Source organism: Hemitrygon akajei, chromosome 12 (genome assembly GCF_048418815.1).
Source record: "Hemitrygon akajei chromosome 12, sHemAka1.3, whole genome shotgun sequence".
Classification (NCBI taxonomy): domain Eukaryota; kingdom Metazoa; phylum Chordata; class Chondrichthyes; order Myliobatiformes; family Dasyatidae; genus Hemitrygon; species Hemitrygon akajei.
Window position 1 is genome coordinate 43,460,469 of NC_133135.1, and position 22,968 is coordinate 43,483,436.

Consider the following 22,968-nt stretch of genomic DNA (forward strand, 5'->3'; position numbering starts at 1 on the left):
TTAATTCATCACTAATTTCACAGTTTAATTCAACTGGTAAATCTGATACATAGTTTATTGGATAACTAAAGTACATTAAAAAGTTTGGACAACTTATCACTCAGACCACCAATATAAACTTAATAGGAAAACAACATAATTAGAAACAGAAGCAATTAACCAAATTTCCAAATATGGAAATTAGACATTTTAGTGCTGAACTTATTTGCATCTTAAATATAAATATCATTTAGACAATCAAAAAAAAGATGTGTATGGAAAAGAGAATCTTCTATGTAAAATTATATGCAAACGCTGTATCACCAAAACAAAATTGAATGCTTTCAATGTTTAATTACAGGCTTCAAAATCCAACTCTCAGACTCATTCCTCCAGGTTAAATGTAATCCAATACTTTTCTAATGCTGGAGAGAAGGTGTATACATGGCAAAGACATTTTATTTTGCCTCTAATGCTCAGATAGAGAATCTGGAAAAATATTTCAAAATAGGGAAAAAGGACCAAAGAATTGTGGGTTATTCTATTGTGCACAATGATTTGGATTCCTTTCAAAAGATTTATTTGCTCCCAGAGAACTTGCATAAAGCTGGCAAAATGCTCATTTAAAGTCACACAGTTGCTAGCCTTTTGAATTCTTCCCTCCTTTTGAGGATCTGTTCTCCTGTACGGAACTCCTAAAATTAATATGATTAGTTTCTTTACAGCACCTGTGCCAAATCCTCAGGTACTCCACACTTAAGAAAATGCAGAAATCTGATCCCTGTTGGAACAGGTCAACAATAGTACATTTAACCTGTACATCTAAATAACTGGAAAGTATTTCTAGACAGACTAAATGAGGGGTTTGGTGTTTGTTGTGAAGACAAGGTCAGCTGCATGCTGGGAACCATTAACAAGACAAATATATGCAACAAGTGAACAAGTTAAATATCAAAAACTCAGGTCTAAAGTGAGGAGGAAAGTTTAAAACATGATTTGCAATCAAGTCTTTGGGGCACAAAAAGGGCTCCCTTGGAGAAAGGGAGGTGGCAGGTGCAGCTACAATTGCAATGTTTAAGAGGCACTTCGGTAGACATATTAACAGGCAGGGAACAGAGTCAGGCAAATCGGAATAGTGTAGATTGGCATAATGGTAAGCATAGACATAGTGGGCTGAATAGCCTGCTCCTCTACTGTACTGTTCTATGCTCTACACAAATCATTGCTGCTCATTTGACCAATATGCTGTATATTACAGGCTGCTTACAATCTTACTAAAAGTTTTCTGGGTGCACTTGTAATACCACGAACAACGTTCACACTACATTATCTACTGTTCCTGTCACCTTCAGGGATCCTTGTACAAGGTCGCCCTGTTCCTCAAATAGAACCCTAGAATTCAACTACTCATAGGGTATATCCTACTTTCATTAGTCATCACCTTATGCTTACCAGGATTCTGGTGCAAACAGGACCAGCATGCTCTGCTGTTCATTTTTTCAGTCTCTCTATGTAGAAACCTTGCAGTCACAAAGGTTTAGCTAAGCCTTAGCACCTTAGACACTGACTGAATCAGTAGTTTGGTTTAACTTCCTCCTTCCAAAGGACTGGTGTTCAGAATAGAACTGGCTTCTTTTCCAAATTCTCTTTGTATACATATGATTGTTGGATACGTGAATACAATTCTAAAATGCCCTGCAAAAATGCCTAGTAAAACCCATGTTGTACCATAAGCAGAGGAATAAAACAAAACACACCATCATCAGATTGGGAAAAGTATACAATAGACAGTAGACTGAGTGCCATTCCGAGAAACACCCATTCACCGCTACCCTTTACTTTCTATCTGCCAACCAGTTTTCTAGCCATGCCAATGTCTTCCCCCCGATGCCCTGAGCTTTGATTTTACCCACCAATCTCCTATGTGGGACCTTATCAAATGCCTTCTGATCACAATGTGATACGTAATGTGCAGACCAATTCTTTACCATCCCACCCACTTGAGGGAGCTATGGACTTGTTATCCCAGAGCTGAGTCAAGCAATGACCCGACAGGAGTCCTGATAGAATCATATCTTACTACACACAAAACGCTGGAGGAACCCAGCAGCGTCTATGGAAACAAATAAAATCTTGAGCTGACACCCTTCATCAGGACTGGAAAGGAAAGGGGGGTAAAGCCAGAACAAAGTGGGGGAGGGGAAGGAAGACAAGCTAGAAGGTGATAAGTGAAGCCAGATGGATGGAGGAGGGGAATGAGATAGGAAGCTAGGAGGTGATGGGTGGAAATCCCACTTTTTGCAGATGGAGTTCAGTGGGGGTCATCTACTGTATCCAATGCGGCCTCTTTCACGTTGGTGAGACCTGATGTAGATTGGTGAACCACATTGTTGATCACCACCTGGTGGCCAACCATTTCAATTCCTATCCCTATTCCCGTTCTAACATTTCAGTCCATGGCCTCTTCTTCTGTCACAATGAGGCCACTCTCAGGATGGAGGAGCCACACCTCATATTCCATCTGGGTAGCCTCCAACCTTATGGCATGAACATCGATTTCTCCATCTTCTGATAACTTTTTTCTTCTCCTCCTTTTATTTCCCCTCCCCACTGGTGCCCTTCCACCTTCCCTTTCTCCCATGGTCTCCTCTCCTCTCAGATCCCTTCACGTCCAGCTCTTTACTTTTTCCACTTATCACCTCCCAGCTTCTTACTTCATTCCTCCTCCCACCCACAGGCTTCACCTTCTAGCTTCTCCTCCCCTCCCCATCTTCCCCTTTCCTTTCCAGTCCTGATGAAGGGTCTCTGCCCGAAACATCAACTGCTTACTCATTCCTATAGATGGTGCCTGACCTGCTGAGTTCCTTTACTAATCTTGAATTGAACTGACTTTATTTCTTACATCCTTCACATATATGAGTTAAAATCTTTACATCTCCATCTAAATGTGCAATCATTGTAATTTATAATAAATAGAACAGTCAATGTAACATAGAAATACACTCAGATCAGCATGAGTTAATCAGTCTGATCACCTGGTGGAAGAAGCTGTCCTGGAACCTGTTGGTCCTGGCTTTCATGCTGTGGTACCGTTTCCTGGATGGTAGCAGCTGGAACTGTTTGTGGTTGGGGTGACTTGGGTCCCCAATGATCCTATGGACCCTTTTAACACACCTGTCTTTGTGAATGTCCTGAATAGTGAGAAGTTCACATCTACAGATGCACCTGGCTGTCTGTACCACTCTCTGCAGAGTCCTGCGATTAGGGGAGGTACAGTTCCCATACCAGGCAGTGATGCAACAGTCAGGATGCTCCCAATTGTGCCCCTGTAGAAATTTCTTAGGATTTGGGGGCCCATACCAAACTTCCTCAACCATCTGAGGTGAAAGAGACACTGTTGTGCCTTTTTCACCACACCGCTGGTGTGTACAGACCACGTGAGGTCCTCGGTGATGTGGATGCTGAGGAACTTAAAGCTGTTTACCCTCTCAACTCCAGATCTATTGATCTCATTAGGGGTTAGCCCACCTCCATTCCTCCTGTAATCCACAACCAGCTCCTTTGCTTTTGCGACATTGAGGGAAAGGTTGTTTTCTTGACACCACTGTGACAGAAAAGACTTTTTCCCTGTAGGCCACCCCATTATTGTTTGGGATTAGGCCAATCAATTAGCAGATTCGAGCTGTGGGTGGCGACACAGTCATGGGTATACAGGGAGTAAAGGCGGGGATCTTTAAATCTCTACTAATTACATATATTAACAATATGGATATAAATGTACCATGGATTATTGAGTCTGTAGGTGTTGATGTTGATTGGTGGTAAGTTGAAGGCTACGGAATAATATCTTTACATCTGCCATGGATTTGTCCATCGCCTGTTGGCGCAAGTGGAAAAGGTCATCAGGAAGGCGTACAAGCTATTACAAAGATACAGTAAGCTTTTTGGAAGGCTGGAAGAAATATATAAAAAGAGAATATTGGAGACATAAGCAGCGATGACTCGAGACCAGCTTTTGCTAAGGGGAATGTTACAAGTCCAAGAATCAGAGAAGATAAATCACTCAGGAGTGAATCTGGTCAATCCCTTTAGGTTGGCTATACCCGAGTCTGAACCTGTGAAATTGTTACTAACCTGTATTTAAAGTGCTTAAGATAAATAGTGAATAGTACGCGATGGAGGTTGGCCTCAATATAAAAATTATAAACAGTCCTTGTAGAAATATCACCACTGTTAGAGCCATTATGGGCAGATGCATCTTCCACACATACACTGGCAAGCACGTACTTTAGTTCCTTGTGTTGGTTCATCAGTCTCCACCTCCTACTGTCAAGCCAATTTTGGTTCAAATATACTAACTTACTTTGGTCTCATAAACTCTCAAGTTTTTGCAAATGTGACAAGCCCCAAGATGTATTCCTTCTAATTTTCACAGTGCTATAGAACAAATAATTCCAGGTTATTAAATTCCATTTCCGCCCCCCCCCCCACCATTTTCTCCCAGAAGGACCTAATCAAAGGCCTTACTTAAGTACTTTCACTACTAGCACATATAATTGCAGTGAGCAACAAATTTACTGCAGTTACTGATCCAGATTATAATCACAGAATTTCCCAAACCTGTTAACCTCTACCATTACATTCAAAGCCAACAGGTACAAGAGAGCAGCATTAGTTTGTTGTATGCTTTGTCCAAGTCAAACACCACTGAATTTGGGAATATTATTCCATAGTAATAATATTAATCTCTCAAGAATTTTGAGAATAAACTCATCAAATAAAGAACAGCAGATTAGCATGGCAATTCATTCACATCTTCAAGGACAATTAGGGATCAGCAATTAATGGTCTTATCAAGCAATGGCAGATTTTGAATAATGCAAAAACTTATTCCAAACATATTCTCATATCTTCAACATTTTTCTATTGTATTCTAGTAATCCCTATTACCTTCAAGCTCTCACATGTACAAGGTATCTCAATTTTTATTTGTATATTTTTTCATATTTGTAATAACTCAGATCATTTGGGGATTAATAATATGCCTAGATACTGGGTAATCAATTTGTAATAGAATAAAATTGGTTCATATTTTTACATAGTAAAATGCTGAAAATAATAAATTGGGATCTAGACATTTAATTGCAAAGCACTCCTGATTTGGCTACATACAACTGAAAATGGACTTTTCTCCAGAGCAATTTAATAACCTGGTATGATTTGTTACATAACACTCAGAAAATTAGAAGGAATATATCTTGGGGCTTGTCACATTTGCAAGTCAATAGACATTAATTGTGCAAAGCTTCTTTTGGTACCCTACGGGAAACTAGTCTATGCTGTCTTGTGAGTAGCCATTTAAGAGCACTTTTTGAATAATATTCATTATTCTTTCTATACTGAAATGGAAATATTAAAAAATTCTATGACTGATCTATGTGGTGTCCCACCACCTTTATATCACTAGCCCCAGCCCAAACTATCCAATCACCAACTTCCTGTCCTTAGAAGTTCCAGCATTCATCTCTACACCAAAAATGCAATACCTCTTCCCACCCCTGCCCCATTCTAGGAACTTAATATAAAGGACCACAATCCTGATCAGCCCTCCAATCACTATTGCCCTCCCCTTCTTCCCAGACACATTTTCCATTTCATGCAGTCACTGGCACTTTGCCATAGTACATCATTTCCCTTAGTCCCTAGAATCAATGCATACTCTCTTAATTTTGTTTACCTTATCCAGATAACTGCAAATTGTCTCAAAATCAGACCTTTGTATTTGCAACTTAATTGCATTTTCAAGACACAAATGTAAACTGCCTTAATCGTCAAGTAAAATGGATGTGCATCTCAAATTTTCTGAAATAGTTATTACTATTAAAATAAATGTTATAACTAAAATCTTAAACATAGTTTGGGCTTACATTTCAATTGCAGATGGCATTTTGAGCCATCCTGTTTCTGAAACAAAGGAAATAATTGGCTGCTATGTAATCACCTCTGACCAGCAGTTCCCTGGACAAGCACCAGTGACATCCTCCTGACAGTTCATTTTCACTACCATACCTTGAAATGTGGAAGTACTCTGAAGGACTTCAGCATGCAGTCTGTGGTGAGACAGAGAACTGTGTGAGTGCCATAGGTTGTCTTTTATATTGGCACCAGCCAGGCCTGAGTAGCAGAACCCCATTTACTTCAATGTGGTTATCAACTTTATACATAAACATCAGTAAATCACTTATCTACATTAAAGTTTTTTAATTTATGTTTCACAGAATTGTGTGTAAATGTCTGTGATGATCAGAGATACTTGAAACCTGTTAAATGCCATCAGTGTGCTTCTGGATGGGGCTTCAGGATCCACCACCTTGGCCCTAGTCACTGGCAGCCAGCTTCTCTCGATAGGCCGGCTGCAGTTTCTAGGCTCAAGGCTGATTGGCACTTAACAAAGTTACACAAGACAAGTACACTACAGGAAAATCAAAGGCAGGCACATACAGGCTGGGAAAAGATTGGTCCAGCCAAGAAATTGCCAGAACAAACTAAGATCCAATAGCTTGAATGTAAGGAGGTAAACCAATGGTGGGGAAACAGTGTCAAGAGTAATTCAGAAGAACAATTTTCTAGAAAGTTTTCAGTGTTTTTAATTGCAAAAGGAACTTATTTCTGCCCACATGCCAACAAGCAGAAGTTATTCAGTGGCCACATTAAGAGGTACACCTGCTTGTTAAAATAAATATCATCTAATTAGCCAATCATGTGGCAACAACTCAATGTAAAAAAGCATGTAGACATGGTCAAGAGGCTCAGTTGTTGTTCAGACTAAACTTCAGAACTACATGCAATCTACATGACTTTGACCATGGAATAATTATTGGTGCTAGGTGGGGGTAGTCTGAATATCTCAGAAACTGCTAATCTGAGATTTTCATGCACAACAGTCTTGAGTTTTCAGAGAATGGAGCAAGAAACAAAAAAAAACATCCAGTGAGCTGTCAGTTCTGTGGGCAAAAACATCTTCTTAATGAGAGAGGTCAGAGAACGGCCAGTTTGCTTCATGCTGACAAAACGATGACTGTAACTCAAGTAGCTATATGGTGTGCAGAAGAGCATCTCTGAATGTACAACATGTCAAACCTTGAAGTGGATTGGCCACAGCAACTGAAGATCATAAACATACACTCAATGGCCACTTTTTTTTTAAGGTAGAGGAGGTACTAATAAACTGGGCACTGTGTTTATGTTCAAATTTTATAGGCTATTGTATATTTGGGATTCTTACCTCCAAGAAGTCCTAGACCATTGGTCTACCACAGATCAATATCACAGGTTTCTAAAGTGAAATCTCAAGTACCCAACTCAGAAAAAACATTAATTTAGTTCCCAGAGAGGAACAGCACGTTGTGTAGTGTAAAACAATTATAATCCATTGGATTTACAGATCATTCTTATGTAAGATTGCTATTGAGACCGCACGGTAGCAGTGGTTAGCATAATGCTTTGCAGTACCAGCAACCTGGGTTCAATTCCTCCCACTACCTGTAAGGAGTTTGCATGTTCTTTCCATGACTGCATGGGTTTCCTCGTGTGCTCTGGTTTCCTCACACAGTCCAAAGACCTACCGGTTGGTAGGTTATTTGGTCATTGTAAATTGTCCCGTGAATAGGCTTGGATTAAATTAGCGGAATGCAAGGTGGCTTGCCTTAAAGGACTGGAAAGCCTATTCTGCGCAGTACCTCAATTAATAAGTTAAAAAAATTAAAATTAAATTCCATATCCTATTCCTCTGTCAACTCATCTATGTCCAAGTGAACATAATAAGGATTCCACACAGCTACTCAAAAATACCAGTGACTATTGCCGGTGACCTGAGCAATATTTAATCCTTAACAAACAGAACCAAAGGCACTTAAAATGGTCACTTGTCTTTCCTGTACAGGATCTAGTTGTGCACAAAACAAACATCGCTCTCCAGCACACTGACCACTCACCAAACAGTTCTTCATTCTTAAATACTTTTGAACATTCTGATGTCTTGTTAGGCACTTTATTAATGCAAGTTATTTCTTAATGATTCTTAAAACCTGGTTTTATAAATGAACATTATCCCAGTTCAGCTTTAAATCAGAGCATCTCAACTCAGAATTGATTATACTTTATTACAGACTATGGTATCTGCATATAGGTGTATATTACACAATATCTCTTTTACAAGTCAATTGGTGAAAATGTTAGAAGACATACATTTCTATCGGAACCACAATGATTATTTGAGCTAAAAAAACATGGGAAGGAAAAAAGTCACACATTTTTAAGTGAAGCTTTATTTCACAATAGAAAACAAATTGGCTGCAGTGTAATTTCTCATCAAGATTTCACTAGTGGGCTTCCTATATTATTTCCAGACTAAATTAGATACCATGTTTGTGGATCTTCTAGAAAATCTAGAACAGATAAATAAGTTACATGAACACAAGTATAGCTTGGAGTTACATCAAGGTGATACCCTTTCTGACAGAAAGTAGCACAGAGAATGTACTGTACATTACAAAGGTTTAAAAGATGCAAAATGAAATAGTGCTGTAACAAAGCTTTCAGAGCCTCAAAGCTTTAGCAGTTTTACGGCTTTTTGTCAGTTTATTGATTTAATTATCCCTATTGTGGGGTTTAATCAGATCCTTTACCTAGGCCAAATCTCTCTCTCTCTCTCTCACACAGACTGGATGACTGAAAGTTCCAGTAAATTTCTCCAGTGAGCTTCTTTAGAGTTAGGATATAAAGTTTTGAAACTCAAATAGCTGTTGTTACAGTTGCAAATAATGTTTTAAACTCTCAGATTGTTGCACCATCCTCAACTTTTACATTACAACAGGAATCCACATCACATCCATAATTAAATTAAAATGAAAAAATAAACTAAAATTCTAAATTTGTTTAAAATGGTTTGAGACATTGTAGCAGCATCACCAGTAATATTCCACAGTTGAATCATCTGGGATTAGCTCCCTCAACAAAATATTGTTGTGTTTACAAAGTGCCAAAAATCACAGGACTCCAGCAGCAAGTTATATTGCTTCCATAAAGCTTTAATTATGACACAAAACATGTACACAAATTACTTACAAGTCAGGGGCAGCTTATGCCATAAATTCCCTGGCACATTTCCCTCTATTAAATGACCCAATCCTATGACAGGTCACTTAAAAAAATGCCTCATAATATGGCTACGTATGAGAGCAGGTATTCTTTTCTCTTCTCAAATCGTGGGGTGCAAACACAAGCCCATTTGATGCTTTAAAAACACATCTTTTACACTAGAATGCATTTTTACAGAAGGAAACGGTGCAAACGTGTTGAGAATGCAGGAAGCATGCTAATAAGGAGTGACACTTCAACATAAATACTCAGCTTCAGTACTCGGCTGCATACTCTGTGCCATGAAGACCCCTGCACAGTAATGTGAACTCCTTAACAATGTCCTTTACTCTTCTCTTATTTACTCGATCTCTGTAAAATAGTAATAAAGTTATTTTGCAGCATTATTCCAAAAGCACAAAACAATCAATTTGTAATGTATTCACCTACAGTACAGAATTGCTTTAACTTCCTGTTTATGACTCTAGCATACATTTTGATACTAAACATTGGAAATGAAGATCTGCTTAAAATTAAAGGTTTGTAACTTTGGTTGCAAAGGTGATATTATTACCTTTAGTACTACAGCACTTTGTTATTGAAAGCCAACTCTCAGTCAAATTACATAGAATCTACTTGAAGTACTTAGTTTTTTTTAAGTATCTAAAGACAATAAAATAATCACCGCTCACATTTTGTAGGCTGTAATCATAATAATGGCAGTTCACACTTCAGCTGGTCCTGGTCTGTGCAACATTTTAGATATTCTATGTTAAAATGTGCTGTGCAAAAATATCTTTGTGAGAAAATCACTTGTGAAGGTCAATGAAAGTCTGATTGCCTGTTCCCCAAAATATACAATTTTCCTTCCAGACCCTTAATGCATTGAGGCATTTGTACATCACCATGGTATCTAAAGCATGTAGCAAAGACCCCTTCCTTCTATGTTTGCATACATAACCTACAAGCACCTAATCAAGTTAGAGCAGTGACGTAGAAAATAAATCATGCTTTATCTTAAAGGGGAATGTGCCTGAGCAGATTTCAGGCCATGGAGCCCGGTGCTGAAAACAGGTAGGTCCACATTAAAGACAGCTATTTTGTGGCAGCTTCCCATTAAAGATCCCAGCAAGTTCCATCACATCAACCTGACACTCCAGCACCTGAACAACAGTACAAAGCCCCACCCCTCTTAACCCGATCACCCTCCACTTTTGAAAACATTTACACTAGCCTCAAATTCTGCAGAACTGTGTAATGTTGAACCCTAAACAAAAATCAATATGTTGGCCTATGGTGCACCATCTGTTTAATGACTTTTTCCAGGCACTGAAATGTGTCTAGGCTTTTTCAGTATCCTTTTCATATTTTAGGCTTTAAGTGCATGCATTTTGTTTCCATTTAGACATGCAATACATAATTGACTCCATAGCTATTTATGGTATTGAAAGTGGCTGAAAACCACTGGGCTCTTACAAGATTGATAAAGCCTTTCTATTTTGTTAAAATTTCCAGGCCAATCCCTCATCTATTTATTTAGATTTTAGTCCTCCTCCTGCTTCCTGTTCTCATCCAGAATTTGAGAATTTCAGTACCTTTAGAACATAAAACAATACAGCACAGGAACAGGCCCTATGACCCATAATGCCTGTGCCAATCTAACTAATTGCACCTGCCCATATATAGTCCATATCCTTCTTTTCACAGCCTAAGTACCTCTAATGTTGCTGACATACCCATCTCCACCACTTTACCAGACACCTACCGATCTCTGTGTAACAAAACTTCCTTTGTGAATATCCCTTAAGCATTCTCCCCCTGACATTAAACTCATGTAATCCAGTATTTGACATTTTCACCCTGGGAAACAGACTCCATCTGCCTCACCTGTGGAAACAGACTCCATCTACCTCACCTATGTCTCTCACAATTTTATATACTTCCTTCAGATAAATTTGAGCCTCTAACTCTCCAAAGAAAGCAATCTATATCTGTTGAACCTCTCCTTATAGCTAATACTCTTTAATCCTGATGAACCTCCTCTGCACCCTCTCCCAAAGCCAAACACCCTCCCTGTATCACAGGATGCATGCAGTCAGCGGACAAACATGCACACTCTGCACAGATAGCAGCAGAGGTCATGACCAAACCCAGGCCATTAGAGATATCGGGCAGAAGCATTCACGGCTATGCTGCTATGCCCTTCAGTGCATGAAAGTGACCCAAATCATTTATTCTGTCTGTCTGTCTCCCTCATTCACACACACACAGATGTTATATGAAATGCTGAATATCTCCAGCATTATTTCTCTAAGAAAAGTACCCCAGCTTCCTATCTTTACATATTTCCAGAATCAACGCTTTCAGACAATAACCACTTGAACAATTATTGACTTCATATCAGATCTCCAGCATCCACAAAATATTGCTTTGGTGCTTTAAATTTTGCTTATTTACCCCAATTATATAGGCTGGCACCTCCTGGGTAGGAAGAATTGCCTGTTCTTCTCAACCTATGAAATCCTTGAAACATTACAGAAAAGCTAACACTATTTTTACAGGTGTTGCGAATTTCACTACATCTCAAGGAAATTGTTGTTCATTTTGCATGCCATATTTTATTTAAGGGGTAACTGGAGAAGCAAAAATCATTTTCTTAGCAGAAAGACAAACAAGATCATTAAAAGCTTTTATAGTGAAGACTCAGGTGAAGATTGCTAACATGAATGCTGCCCATAAGATTCAGATCTCATTCCCAATAAATGAGAAGGTATTTTGCCTTATTAGAAAGCCTGAGCTTATCGCCCTATTGTCTACCAAACACATACTGATAGTGACAATTTGATACACGATATAAAAAAGGGCTTTTTTGGACATAATAGCTAAATTTTAAAAAATGTTCAAATGGACTTGGATCAATTACATGTCAATTGGCAATTAATTTGTTTAAACCCAAATTCATATTTACTTACACGCATGGTGCTGCATATACCAGATGCAAATTGATGAAGTACAGATATAATGAATAGAAACATCTCTTGTAACACTCCTTACAATGACTGTATTGAAGCCAAGTCAAGAAGAATAAAAGTCCTCAACCCCAAAAATTGAAATATTTCGCAAAATTTCAATATGTGAATGGATTGACATTTACCAAAATTATAGAGAGGTGCAAAATATTTGGAGTTTTGATAACTACTTACAAAAGATGAACAGGTACAGTTGCAAGAAAATGTTCGTGATCTCATAAGAACATAAGAAATAGGAGCAGGAGTAGGCCATCTGGCCCATCGAGCCTGCCCCACCATTCAATAAGATCATGGCTGATCTGTCCGTAAACTCAGCTCCATCTACCTGCCTCTTCCCCATAACCCTTAATTCCCCGACTATGTAAAAATCAATCTAACTTTATCTTAAATATATTTAGTGAAGAAGCCTCAACTGCTTCCCTGGGCAGAGAATTCCACAGATTCACTACTCTCTGGGCAAAACATTTTCTCTTCATCTCTATCCTAAATCTTCTCCTCTGAATCTTGAGGCAATGTCCCCTAGTTCTAGTCTCACCCACCAATGGAAACAACTTTCCTACTTCTATCTTATCTATCCCTTTCAAAATTTTCAAAATGTTTCTATAAGATCCCCACTCATCTTCTGAGTTCCAGAGTATAAAGTCCCAGGCGACTCAATCTCTCCTCAGGTTAACCCCTTCATCTGTGGAATCAACCTGGTGAACCTCCTCTGCACTGCCTCCAAAGCCAGTATATCCTTCCTCAAGTATGGAGACCAGAACTGCACACAGTACTCCAGGTGCAGCCTCACCAGTGCCCTGTACGGTTGCAGCATAACCTCCCTGCTCTTGAATTCAATCCTTCTAGCAATGAAGGCCAACATTCCGTTTGCCTTCTTAATAACCTGTTGTACCTGCAAGCCAACTTTTTGCGATTCATGAACAAGCACACCCAAGTCCCTCTGCACAATAGCATGCTGCAACCTTTCACCATTTAAATAATAATCTGCTCTTCTATTATTCCTTCCAAAGTGGATGATCTCGCATTAACCGAAGTTGTATTCCATCTGTCAGACTTTGGTCCACTCACTTAACCTATCTATATCCCTCTGCAGACTCTCCACCTCCTCTGTACAATTTGCTTTTCCAATCACTTCAGTGTCATCAGCAAATTTTGCTACGCTACACTCAGTCCCCTCTTCCAAGTCATCAGTGTAAATGGCAAACAGATGCGGGCCCAGCATCGACCCCTGCGACACCCCACTCACCACTGACTGTCAACTGGAGAAACATCCATTTCTACCAACTCTTTGCCTTCTATTCGTTAACCAATCCACTATCAATACACTTCCTCTGACTCCATGCATCCGTATCTTATTTACAAGTCTCTTGTGCGGCACCTTATCAAACAACTTCTGGAAATCCAAGTATATGACATCGACCTGTTCCCCTCTATCCACTGCACTCATTATGTCCTCAAAGAACTCCAGCAAGTTTGTCAAACAGGACGTGCCCTTTCTGAATCCATGCTGCATCTGTCTAATGGAACCACTCCTTTCTAAATGTTTCGCTATTTCTTCCTTAATGAGAGCTTCAAGCATTTTCTCTACTACAGATGTTAAGCTATAATTTATATAGTTGCTCATCGTTTGCCTACATCCTTTTAAAAAAAGTGGCGTGACATTTGCTGTCTCCCAATCCACCAGGACCTGCTCAGAGTCTAGAGAGTTTTGGTAAATGATTACCAATGCGTCTACTATAACCTCCGCCAATTCTCTCAGCACCCTGGGATGCATCCCATCAGGACCAGGGGACTTATCTACCTTCAGGCCCTTTTGTTTGCTCATCACTATCTCTTTAGTGACAGTGATTTTATCGAGGTCCTCACCTCCCATTTCATCCATAACATCATTCTTTGGCATATTAGACGTATCCACCACTGTGAAGACCGTCACAAAATAGTCATTCAATGCCTCAGCCATTTCCTTATCACCCAATATCAATTTCCCTTTCTCATCTTCCAAAGGACTTATGTTGACTTTAGCCACCCTCTTCTGCTTTATATATTAATAAAAACTTTTGCTATCTGTTTTTATATTTTCTGCTAATTTACGTTCATACTCTATCTTCCCTTTCCTTATTTCTTGTTTAGTTAGAAACATAGAAAACCTAGTGCACAATACAGGCCCTTCGACCCACAAAGTTGTGTCGAACATGTCCCTACCGTAGAAATTACTAGGCTTACCTATAGCCCTCTAATTTTTCTAAGCTCCACGTACCTATCCAGGAGTCTCTTAAAAGACCCTATCATATCCGCCTCCACCACCGTTGCTGGCAGCCCATTCCACACACTCATCAGTCTCTGAGTAAAAAACTTATGTCTGACATCTCCTCTGAACCTACTCCCCAGCACCTTAAACCTGGGTCCTCTTGTGGCAACCATATCAGCCCTGGGAAAAAGTCTCTGACTATCCACACAATCAATGCCTCTCATCTTTGTTGCTTTTTAAAGTTTTAAAGTTTTCCCAATCCTCTAGTCTCCCACTACTCTTTGCAACTTTGTACTCGAGCTTTTAATTTGATACTATCTTTTATTTCCTTAGTTATCCAAGGGTAGCTCTCCCCACACTTACTGTCTTTACTTTTGACTGGAATATACTTTTGTTGAGCACTGTGAAAAATCTCTTTGAAAGTATTCCACTGTTCCTCAACTGCCCTACCAAATAGCCTGTGCTCCCAATCCACAATAGCCAACTCCTCCCTCATCCTATTGTACTGTCCCTTGTTCAAGCATAATACACTAGTTTTAGATCTAACTATTTCATCCTCCATTTGTATGCGAAATTCAATCATACTATATCACTCTTTCCAAGAGCATCCCTGACTACAAGATCATTAATCTTACCTGTCTCATTGAACAGGACTAGATCTAAGATAACATTTTCCCTTGTAGGTCCACTAACATGCTGCTCAAGAAAGTCATCACAGATGCTTTCTTTGTAGTTATTTGGTTTTCTGCATTACTTACTCATAAAATGTGGTCTGACCTTCATCTAAGTCACAAGAATAGACAAACACAATCTGCCTAAATAAGTATCACATAAACAATTGTATTTTTCATGTCTTTATTTGAACACATTGTTTAATCATTCAGTTTTGCTTGGTAAAAGTATATGAACCCTTGTATTTAATAACTGGCAGAACCTCCTTTAGCAGCAATAACCTCTAACAATCATTTCCAGGAGCTGCTGATGGGACCTGCACAATGGCCAAGAGGAATTTTAGACCATTCCTCCATATAAATCTTTTTCAGTTTTTCTGGGATACCTTACATGAACAGCCCTCTTCAGGTCATGCCACAGCATCTCAGTTGGGTTAAGGTCTGGACTCTGACTTGGCTATTCCAAAGCACAGATTTTCTTCTTCTTAAACCATTCTGTCATTGATATACTCTTGTTTTTCAGATCACTGTCTTGTTGCATCATCCAGCTTCAGGTGACTGATCACTATCCTGACATTCTCCTGTAAATTTTGAATCCATTGTTCCCTCATTGAATGCAAGCTATCCAGGCCCCAAAGCAGCCCCAAACCACGATGCTCCTTCCAACATGATTTTGCAGTTGGAATGAGGTTTTGGTGTTGGTGTGCATTGCCCTTTATTTTCCCCCAAACATAGTGGTGTGCACTTCTGTCAAGAAGCTCAACATATGTATCAACTGTCCACAGAACATTGTCCCAGAAGCATTGTGGAACGGCCAGGTGGTCTTTTGAAAACTTGAGGGGTGCAGCAATATTATTTTTGGTGAGCAGTGGTTTCCTCTGTGGTGTCCTTCCACGAACAACATTCTTGTTCAGTGTTTTCCTTATACAGGTGTCCCACCCCTTTACAAAGGTCGAGCGTTCCTATGAAACCTTTCTTAAGCCAAAATGGCGTAAAGCGAAGAAGAACCATTAATTTATATGGAAAAAATTTTCATAAAAGCAAAAATCCTCTTTGTAATGCGAATACAGGTTACTAATGTAGGTCTTTTATAAAAGTGAAGTGGCGTAAAGCGAACATTTGTAAAGCAGGGAACACCTGTAGTGGATGCATGAACAGAAACTTTAGCAAGTTCTACAGATTTCTGCAGGTCCTTTGCTGTTACCCTTGGGTTCTTTTACAAATCCTTCAACATTGCAAGTTATGCTCTTGGTGTGATCTTTGCAGGATGCCCACTCCTAGGGAGAGTAGCAACAGTACTGAATTTCCTCCATTTGTAGACAATTTTTCTTACTGAAGACTGATGAACACTCAGGTCTTCAGAAATGCTTCTGTAGCCTTTTCCAGCTTCATGCATCTCTACAATTCTTCTTCCAAGGTCCTCTGAAAGTTGTTTTGATCGAGACATGGTGCACATAAACAGATCATTATTGAGAAGAGCAGGCTCCATCAGTAACCTGACCTTGTGTGTGTGTGTTTTTTTTTATATAGGGCAGGGCATCTCTACAACCCACACCTCCAATCTCATCTCATTGACTGGAACACCTGACTCCAAATAGCTTTTGTAGACGGCATTAACCCAGAGGTTCACATACTTTTTTGAAACTAGACTGCAAATGTTTAAATAGCGTACTCTTGATGATTTCAATCTTTCTCAGCGCTTTGATCGGCAAGAAATGGAGTCGATCATTTCTCTCCTGGGAAAAAGACTCTGGTTGTCCACCCAATCCATGCCTCCTATCATCTTGTACACCTCTCATCCTTATCCTCTCACTGACTGAAGGCAGCTCTGGCTCCTTTGGAAGTTGTGTGGTACAGACAGCAGTCATTATCCTGAAGGAAGTAAGTCAGCTGTGGGGAGTTTAGTTCCTTACCCTGGGTCATGTCTCCCTCCTCACAAAATAGCCTTGCTGAAACCGGTTTGATGATTCGGCTCTGGAGTGCAGACATAGATCACTGTGCATCCAGTACTGTGACCGGGACTTGGCTCGAGAGTTCAGACGTAGATCCCTGCACTGTGCATCCAATACAGTCATCGCAACTCAGCTCCAGAGTGTGCACGTACATCCCTGCACCGTGCATTAGGTAGTTTGACCACAATTCAATTCCAGAATGTGGACGTAGATCCCTGCATGTGTGACGATGAAGTTGGACATAGTTTCTGGAGCCTGGACACAAATCTTTAGCCTGTGCATCCAGAACTGTGATCATAAAGCTATGGGACAAAGTTGACCCGGATTTTGAACACAGATCTCTAGCCCATGTATCCAGGACTGCGATCACAATGCTTGACTTTACTGTGAATAAGGGAGAAAAAAAATAACAGGAATCCAAAAATTAAAGAGTGGCCTTACTCTTTGGTGGGGCTGGAGTGAAAGGGTCAGAAGATGGACTGGTTACAATGTTCCTCACTCGCCTTGTTCCGACACAATGATGTAACTCCTGAAATATCCATCTCCAGCGAATTCTTGTGCTTTGCTGCTGTAGCCCATCCACTTCAAGGTTCAACATGTGCATTCAGAGATGCTTTTCTACATGCCACTTAGTAACACTTAGTTATTGTCAGCTTCCTGTCGGCTTGAAACAGTCTGGCGTTCCCCTCCGATCACTGATATTTTTTTCATATTTCACATTACTCTCTATAAACTCTAGACTGTTGTGCATGAAAATCCTAAGAGACCAGCAGTTTCTGATATAATCAAACATGCTCATTTAGTACCAACAACTATTTCATAATCAAAGGCACTTAGATTACATTTCTTGCCCATTCTGATGTTTGGTCTCCATGCTTTTATGCTCTGTGTTGCTGCCACATGATTGGCTGATTAGATATTTGCATTAACGAGCAGGTATACAGGTGGCCACTAAAAAGTGGCTACTGAGTGTATACATACTGAAATAGCATGCAAAGAGATACTACAAAACTTACTTTCAATTAATTTTCCCCAAATAAGGACTAGCTTTCCCTCATGCACTTTGAACATACATACCTTAAAATTTGTTGACTAAATGTTTCTTTTTGTATCTGAGTAAGGCGACTTGATGGAAAATTCTGTTGCTGCATCACTTCCTTTAACCAAATGCTCAAGTAGGCAACACAATGCTTGTTCAAAGCAAACAGTATCTCAGCAAAATGATCCATTAGATTCCTCGGGGCTTGGCCACCAATAGCCTGGCAAGTACACAAGTTAATGCCATCAGTGGAGGAATCAAAATCAGAACTTCCATTCAGATGCATCGTAATAATTTGGAGCTTAAATTGCACTTACAAATAAGCATTTTAAAAATATGCAATATACCAATAATTGTATGTACGAGAAAAGAAATAATAAGACAATAAAATATAGGAGCAGAATTAGACTATTCGGCCCAAAAGTCTGTTCCGCTATTCAATCATGATAGATATATTTTCCCCCTGAACCCCCATTCCCTTGCCTTCTCCCTGGAACCTTTCATGCCCCCATGAACCCATCAACCTTCACTTTAAATACACCCAATGACTGGCCTTCATAGCTGTGTGCAGCAATAAATTCCATAGATCCACCGCCCTCTGGATAAAGAAATTCCCCCTTGCCCACTAGTCCTTGACTGTCCCACGAATAGAAACATCCTCTCCACATCCACTTTCTAGGCCTTTCAATAATCAGGAAGGTTCAAGGAGATCCCCCTCATTCTTCTAAATTCCTGCAACTACAGGCCCACTCCTCATATGTTGCCATGGTAGCATAATTTTGAGGATAATTGAGAATAAGGGGAAAATATTGAAGGTCTTGGGAATCAATCCAATTAGTTATGGCATTTGTGTTCCCTTCTATTTGGAGTACTGCATTAAATTCTGATCATCCCGTTATAGGAAGAATGTGGAGGCTTCAGAAAGGGTGCAGGAGAGTGCAGGATAATGGAATGCTCCTCTTGCAGGATGTGGGAAGGCAGGGAGACTTCCACTTGCCCTGTTGACCCAGCAAGAAGTACATCCACCTGCAGCTTTTTACAAGCGATTATTAAGGAAATAGAGCTTGAGCTGAATGAACTCAGGATTATTCGGGATACTGAGAGATCAATCAACAATACAGGGAGGTAGTGTGTAGTTACACTCAAGGTGCAGGACATAAATAACTGAGTGATGATCAGGAGGGAGAAAGGAGATTGGCGGTCAATACAGAGTACCCCTTCTCTCAATAACAGGTACACTGCTTTGGCTACTGTTGCGGGGTGGGGGAAGGAATGAAGCAAACCACAGCAGTCAGATTTTGGACACTGGGTCTAATTCTGAAGCTCAGAAGGGAAGGGCGGAGGAGGCAAGCTGCAGTGATAGAGGATTCATTGGATAGGGGAATTGATTAGGAGGTTCTGTGGATGGGAAAAAGATTTCCAGGTGATATGTTGCCTCCTGTGTGCCAGGGTGAGGGACATCTCCAATCAAAGCCATAGAATTCTCAAGTGGGAAGGTGAGCAGCCAGAGGTCAAAGTTTAAAGTTCAAAGTAAAATTTATTTTCAGAGTACACGTGTCACCACATACAACCCTGAGATTCTTTATCCTGCTGGCATACTTAGCAAATCTATAGAACAGAGACTGTAAACAGATCAATGAACAACAAACTGTGCAACTGCAAATATAAATAAATAGCAATAAATAATGAGAGCATGAAATAACAAGATAAAGAGTCTTTAAAGTGAGATCATTGATTGTGGGAACACCAGAAACAGAATAGGTGTAGTCATCCTCTTTTGTTCAAGAGCCTGATGGTTGAGGGTTAGTAACTGTTCTTGAACCTGGTGGTGCAAGTCCTAAAGCACTTGTACCTTCTATCTGATGGCAGCAGCAAGGAAAGAGCATGGCCTGGGTGCTGGGGATCTTTGATAATCATCGGACAAAGTCAGCATGGATTTGTGAAAGGAAAATCATGTCTGACAAATCTTATAGAATTTTTTGAAGATGTAACTAGTAGAGTGGATGGGGAGAGCCAGTGGATGTGGTATATTTAGATATTCAAAAGGCTTTTGACAAGGTCCCATACAGGAGATTAGTGTGCAAACTTAAAGCACATGGCATTGGGGGTATGGTATTGACGTGGATAGAGAATTGGTTGGCAGACAGGAAGCAAAGAGTGGCAGTAAACGGGACCTTTTCAGAATGGCAGGCAGTGACTAGTGGGGTACCGCAAGGCTCAGTGCTGGGACCCCAGTTGTTTACAACATATATTAATGATTTAGACGAGGGAATTAAATGCAGCATCTCCAAGTCTGTGGATGACACGAAGCTGGGCGGCAGTGTTAGCTGTGAGGAGGATGCTAAGAGGATGCAGGGTGACTTGGATAGGTTAGGTGAGTGGGCAAATTCATGGCAGATGCAATTTAATGTGGATAAATGTGAGGTTATCCACTTTGGTTGCAAGGACAGGAAAACAGGCCGATTAGGAAAAGAGAAGATGTAACGAGACCTGGGTGTCATTGTACACCAGTCATTGAAGGTGGGCATGCAGGTACAGCAGGCGGTGAAAAAGGCAAACGGTATGTTGGCATTCATAGCAAAAGGATTTAAGTACAGGAGCAGGGAGGTTCTACTGCAGTTGTACAAGGCCTTGGTGAGACCGCACCTAGAATACTGTGTGCAATTTTGGTCCCCTAATCTGAGGAAAGACATTCTTGCCATAGAGGGAGTACAGAGTAGGTTCACCAGATTGATTCCTGGGATGGCAGGACTTTCATATGAAGAAAGACTGGATCGACTAGGCTTGTACTCACTGGAATTTAGAAGATTGAGGGGGGATCTTATTGAAACGTATAAAATTCTAAAGGGATTGGACAGGCTAGATGCAGGAAAATTGTTTCCGATGTTGGGGGAAGTCCAGAACGAGGGGTCACAGTTTAAGGATAAAGGGGAAGCCTTTTAGGACCGAGATGAGGAAAAACTTCTTCACACAGAGAGTGGTGAATCTGTGGAATTCTCTGCCACAGGAAACAGTTGAGGTCGGTTCATTGGCTATACTTAAGAGGAAGTTAGATATGGCCCTTGCGGCTAAAGGGATCGGGGGTATGGAGAGAAAGCAGGTACAGGGTTCTGAGTTGGATGATCAGCCATGATCATACAGAATGGCGGTGCAGGCTCGAAGGGCCAAATGGCCTACTCCTGCACCTATTTTCTATGTTTCTATAATGGATGCTACCAATGACATGGGTAGAAGGGGTGACAAGGTCCTGCAAAGTAAGTTCAGGGAGTTAGATGCTAAGTTAAAGGACAAGACCTCCAGGGTTGTGATCTCAGGACTGCACCTATGCCACATACTAGTGAAGCCAGAAACAGGAAGATAATACAGTTTAACAAGTGGTTAAGGAGATGGTACAGGTGGGAGGGCTTCAGATTTTAGGATCATTGGCCTCTCTTTTAGGGAAGGTGGGACCTGTACAAGCAGGATGATTTGTACCTGAACTGGAAGGTGGACTAATACCCTAAGCAGGAAGGTTTGCAAATGCTGCATGGGAAGTTTAATCTAGAGTTGCAGGGATAAGAACCAAAGCACCTTCCAGAGCAAATAGTGGAGTGGTTGTGAGGAAAGATTTTGTTAGGAATCCATAAAAAGTAAAGAATCAAAAGGTTGAGCATGGTGGATCTAATATTCTGAGCTGTGTATATTTCAATTCAAGGAATATTTTATGGAAAGCAGATGAGCTTAGGGCATGGATCAGCAAATGGAATTAAGACCCTGTAGCCATTAGGGAGACTTAAATGCAGGAGGGGCAGGACTGGCAGCCCAGTGTCCCCAGGTTCCACTGTTTAGGCCATGATAGAACAGGAAGGGTGGCATTACAGCAATGCACAGACTGGACAGGCTGGAGACCTCTTCTACTCAGGTGAGGAATAAGAAAGGGATGAGCACATTAACACAATAATACTATAGACCACTCAACAGTCAGCTGGATTTAGACAAAGCAGATTTGTAGAGTGACTGCAGACTGTTGCAAGAAGTATAAAGTTTTAACTTTCCACATATTGACTGGGACTTGCAAACTGTAAGAGGGCTGAAAGAGACAGTTTTTAAGTGTATTCACCAAGGTTTCCTTAATACATAGAGGTCCCAACTACAGAGAGTGCAATACTATATCTCCTGCTAGGGAATGAGACAGGAAAGAAGACAGATGTTTGTGTAGGGGAACACTTTGCATCTAGAGATCATAATGCCTTTAGTTTCAAGAGAATTATGGAAAAGGATTGGTCTGGTCCTCAGGTTGAGATTCTGAATTAGAGAAAAGCCAATCTGATAGCACCAGAAACTATCTGCCAAGTGTGGATTAGGAAAGGTTGTTTTCTTAACTAAATGAATAGCAGAGAAACAATGAAGACTTTCAAATTTCATTTCTCCTCCCCCATCCACTCACCTTCACTCTCAACTGCTCTCACCCATCACCTGCCAACATGTACTCCTTCCCCTCTCCTCACCTTCTTCTAGCTTCTTCCCCTTTCCTTCCCAGTCCTGATGAAGTGCCTTGGCCCATAACATTTAATCCCCACCATAAATGCTGCCTGACTTTGAGTTTCTTCAGCAATTTGAGTATTTTGCTCAAGATTTCCAGCATCAGCAGAATACTGTGCATTGAAAACTTTGTTCTCCTGAAATATGGGCTATCTAGTTTGTCATGGAACTAATGAATCTTGGATGTTTACAGCTTAGAAAGAAAACCTTATTGCGAAGTTTACTGATTTCTTGCCAGGACTGTCCATTATATACTTCCACCATCCTGCTGTTTACTCAGAGCATAGCGTACTTTTTTCAAAATGAAATTGTACTTGAGATATCAGCTATGTGCCTTACAGAAATATTGCTGTTTACATAGCATGTGCTCTTTCACAACCCTATTAAGTAA

The 22,968-nt window shown here is 40.3% G+C and overlaps 1 protein-coding gene across 2 annotated transcripts in view; it reads right to left on the reverse strand.

The window, feature by feature from the left end:
- Positions 1-8,121: 8,121 nt before the first annotated feature.
- Positions 8,122-22,968, reverse strand: part of ipo13b (importin 13b) — a 124,863-nt gene continuing 110,016 nt past the window's right edge. For both annotated transcript variants that reach the window (XM_073062987.1, XM_073062986.1), the window contains 2 exons: positions 18,095-18,276; positions 8,122-9,489 (listed from right to left, as the gene is read on the reverse strand). In XM_073062987.1, coding sequence (XP_072919088.1) covers positions 9,393-9,489; positions 18,095-18,276 — 279 coding nt within the window. In that variant the 3' untranslated portion in view covers positions 8,122-9,392. The remainder of the gene's footprint in view (positions 9,490-18,094; positions 18,277-22,968) is intronic.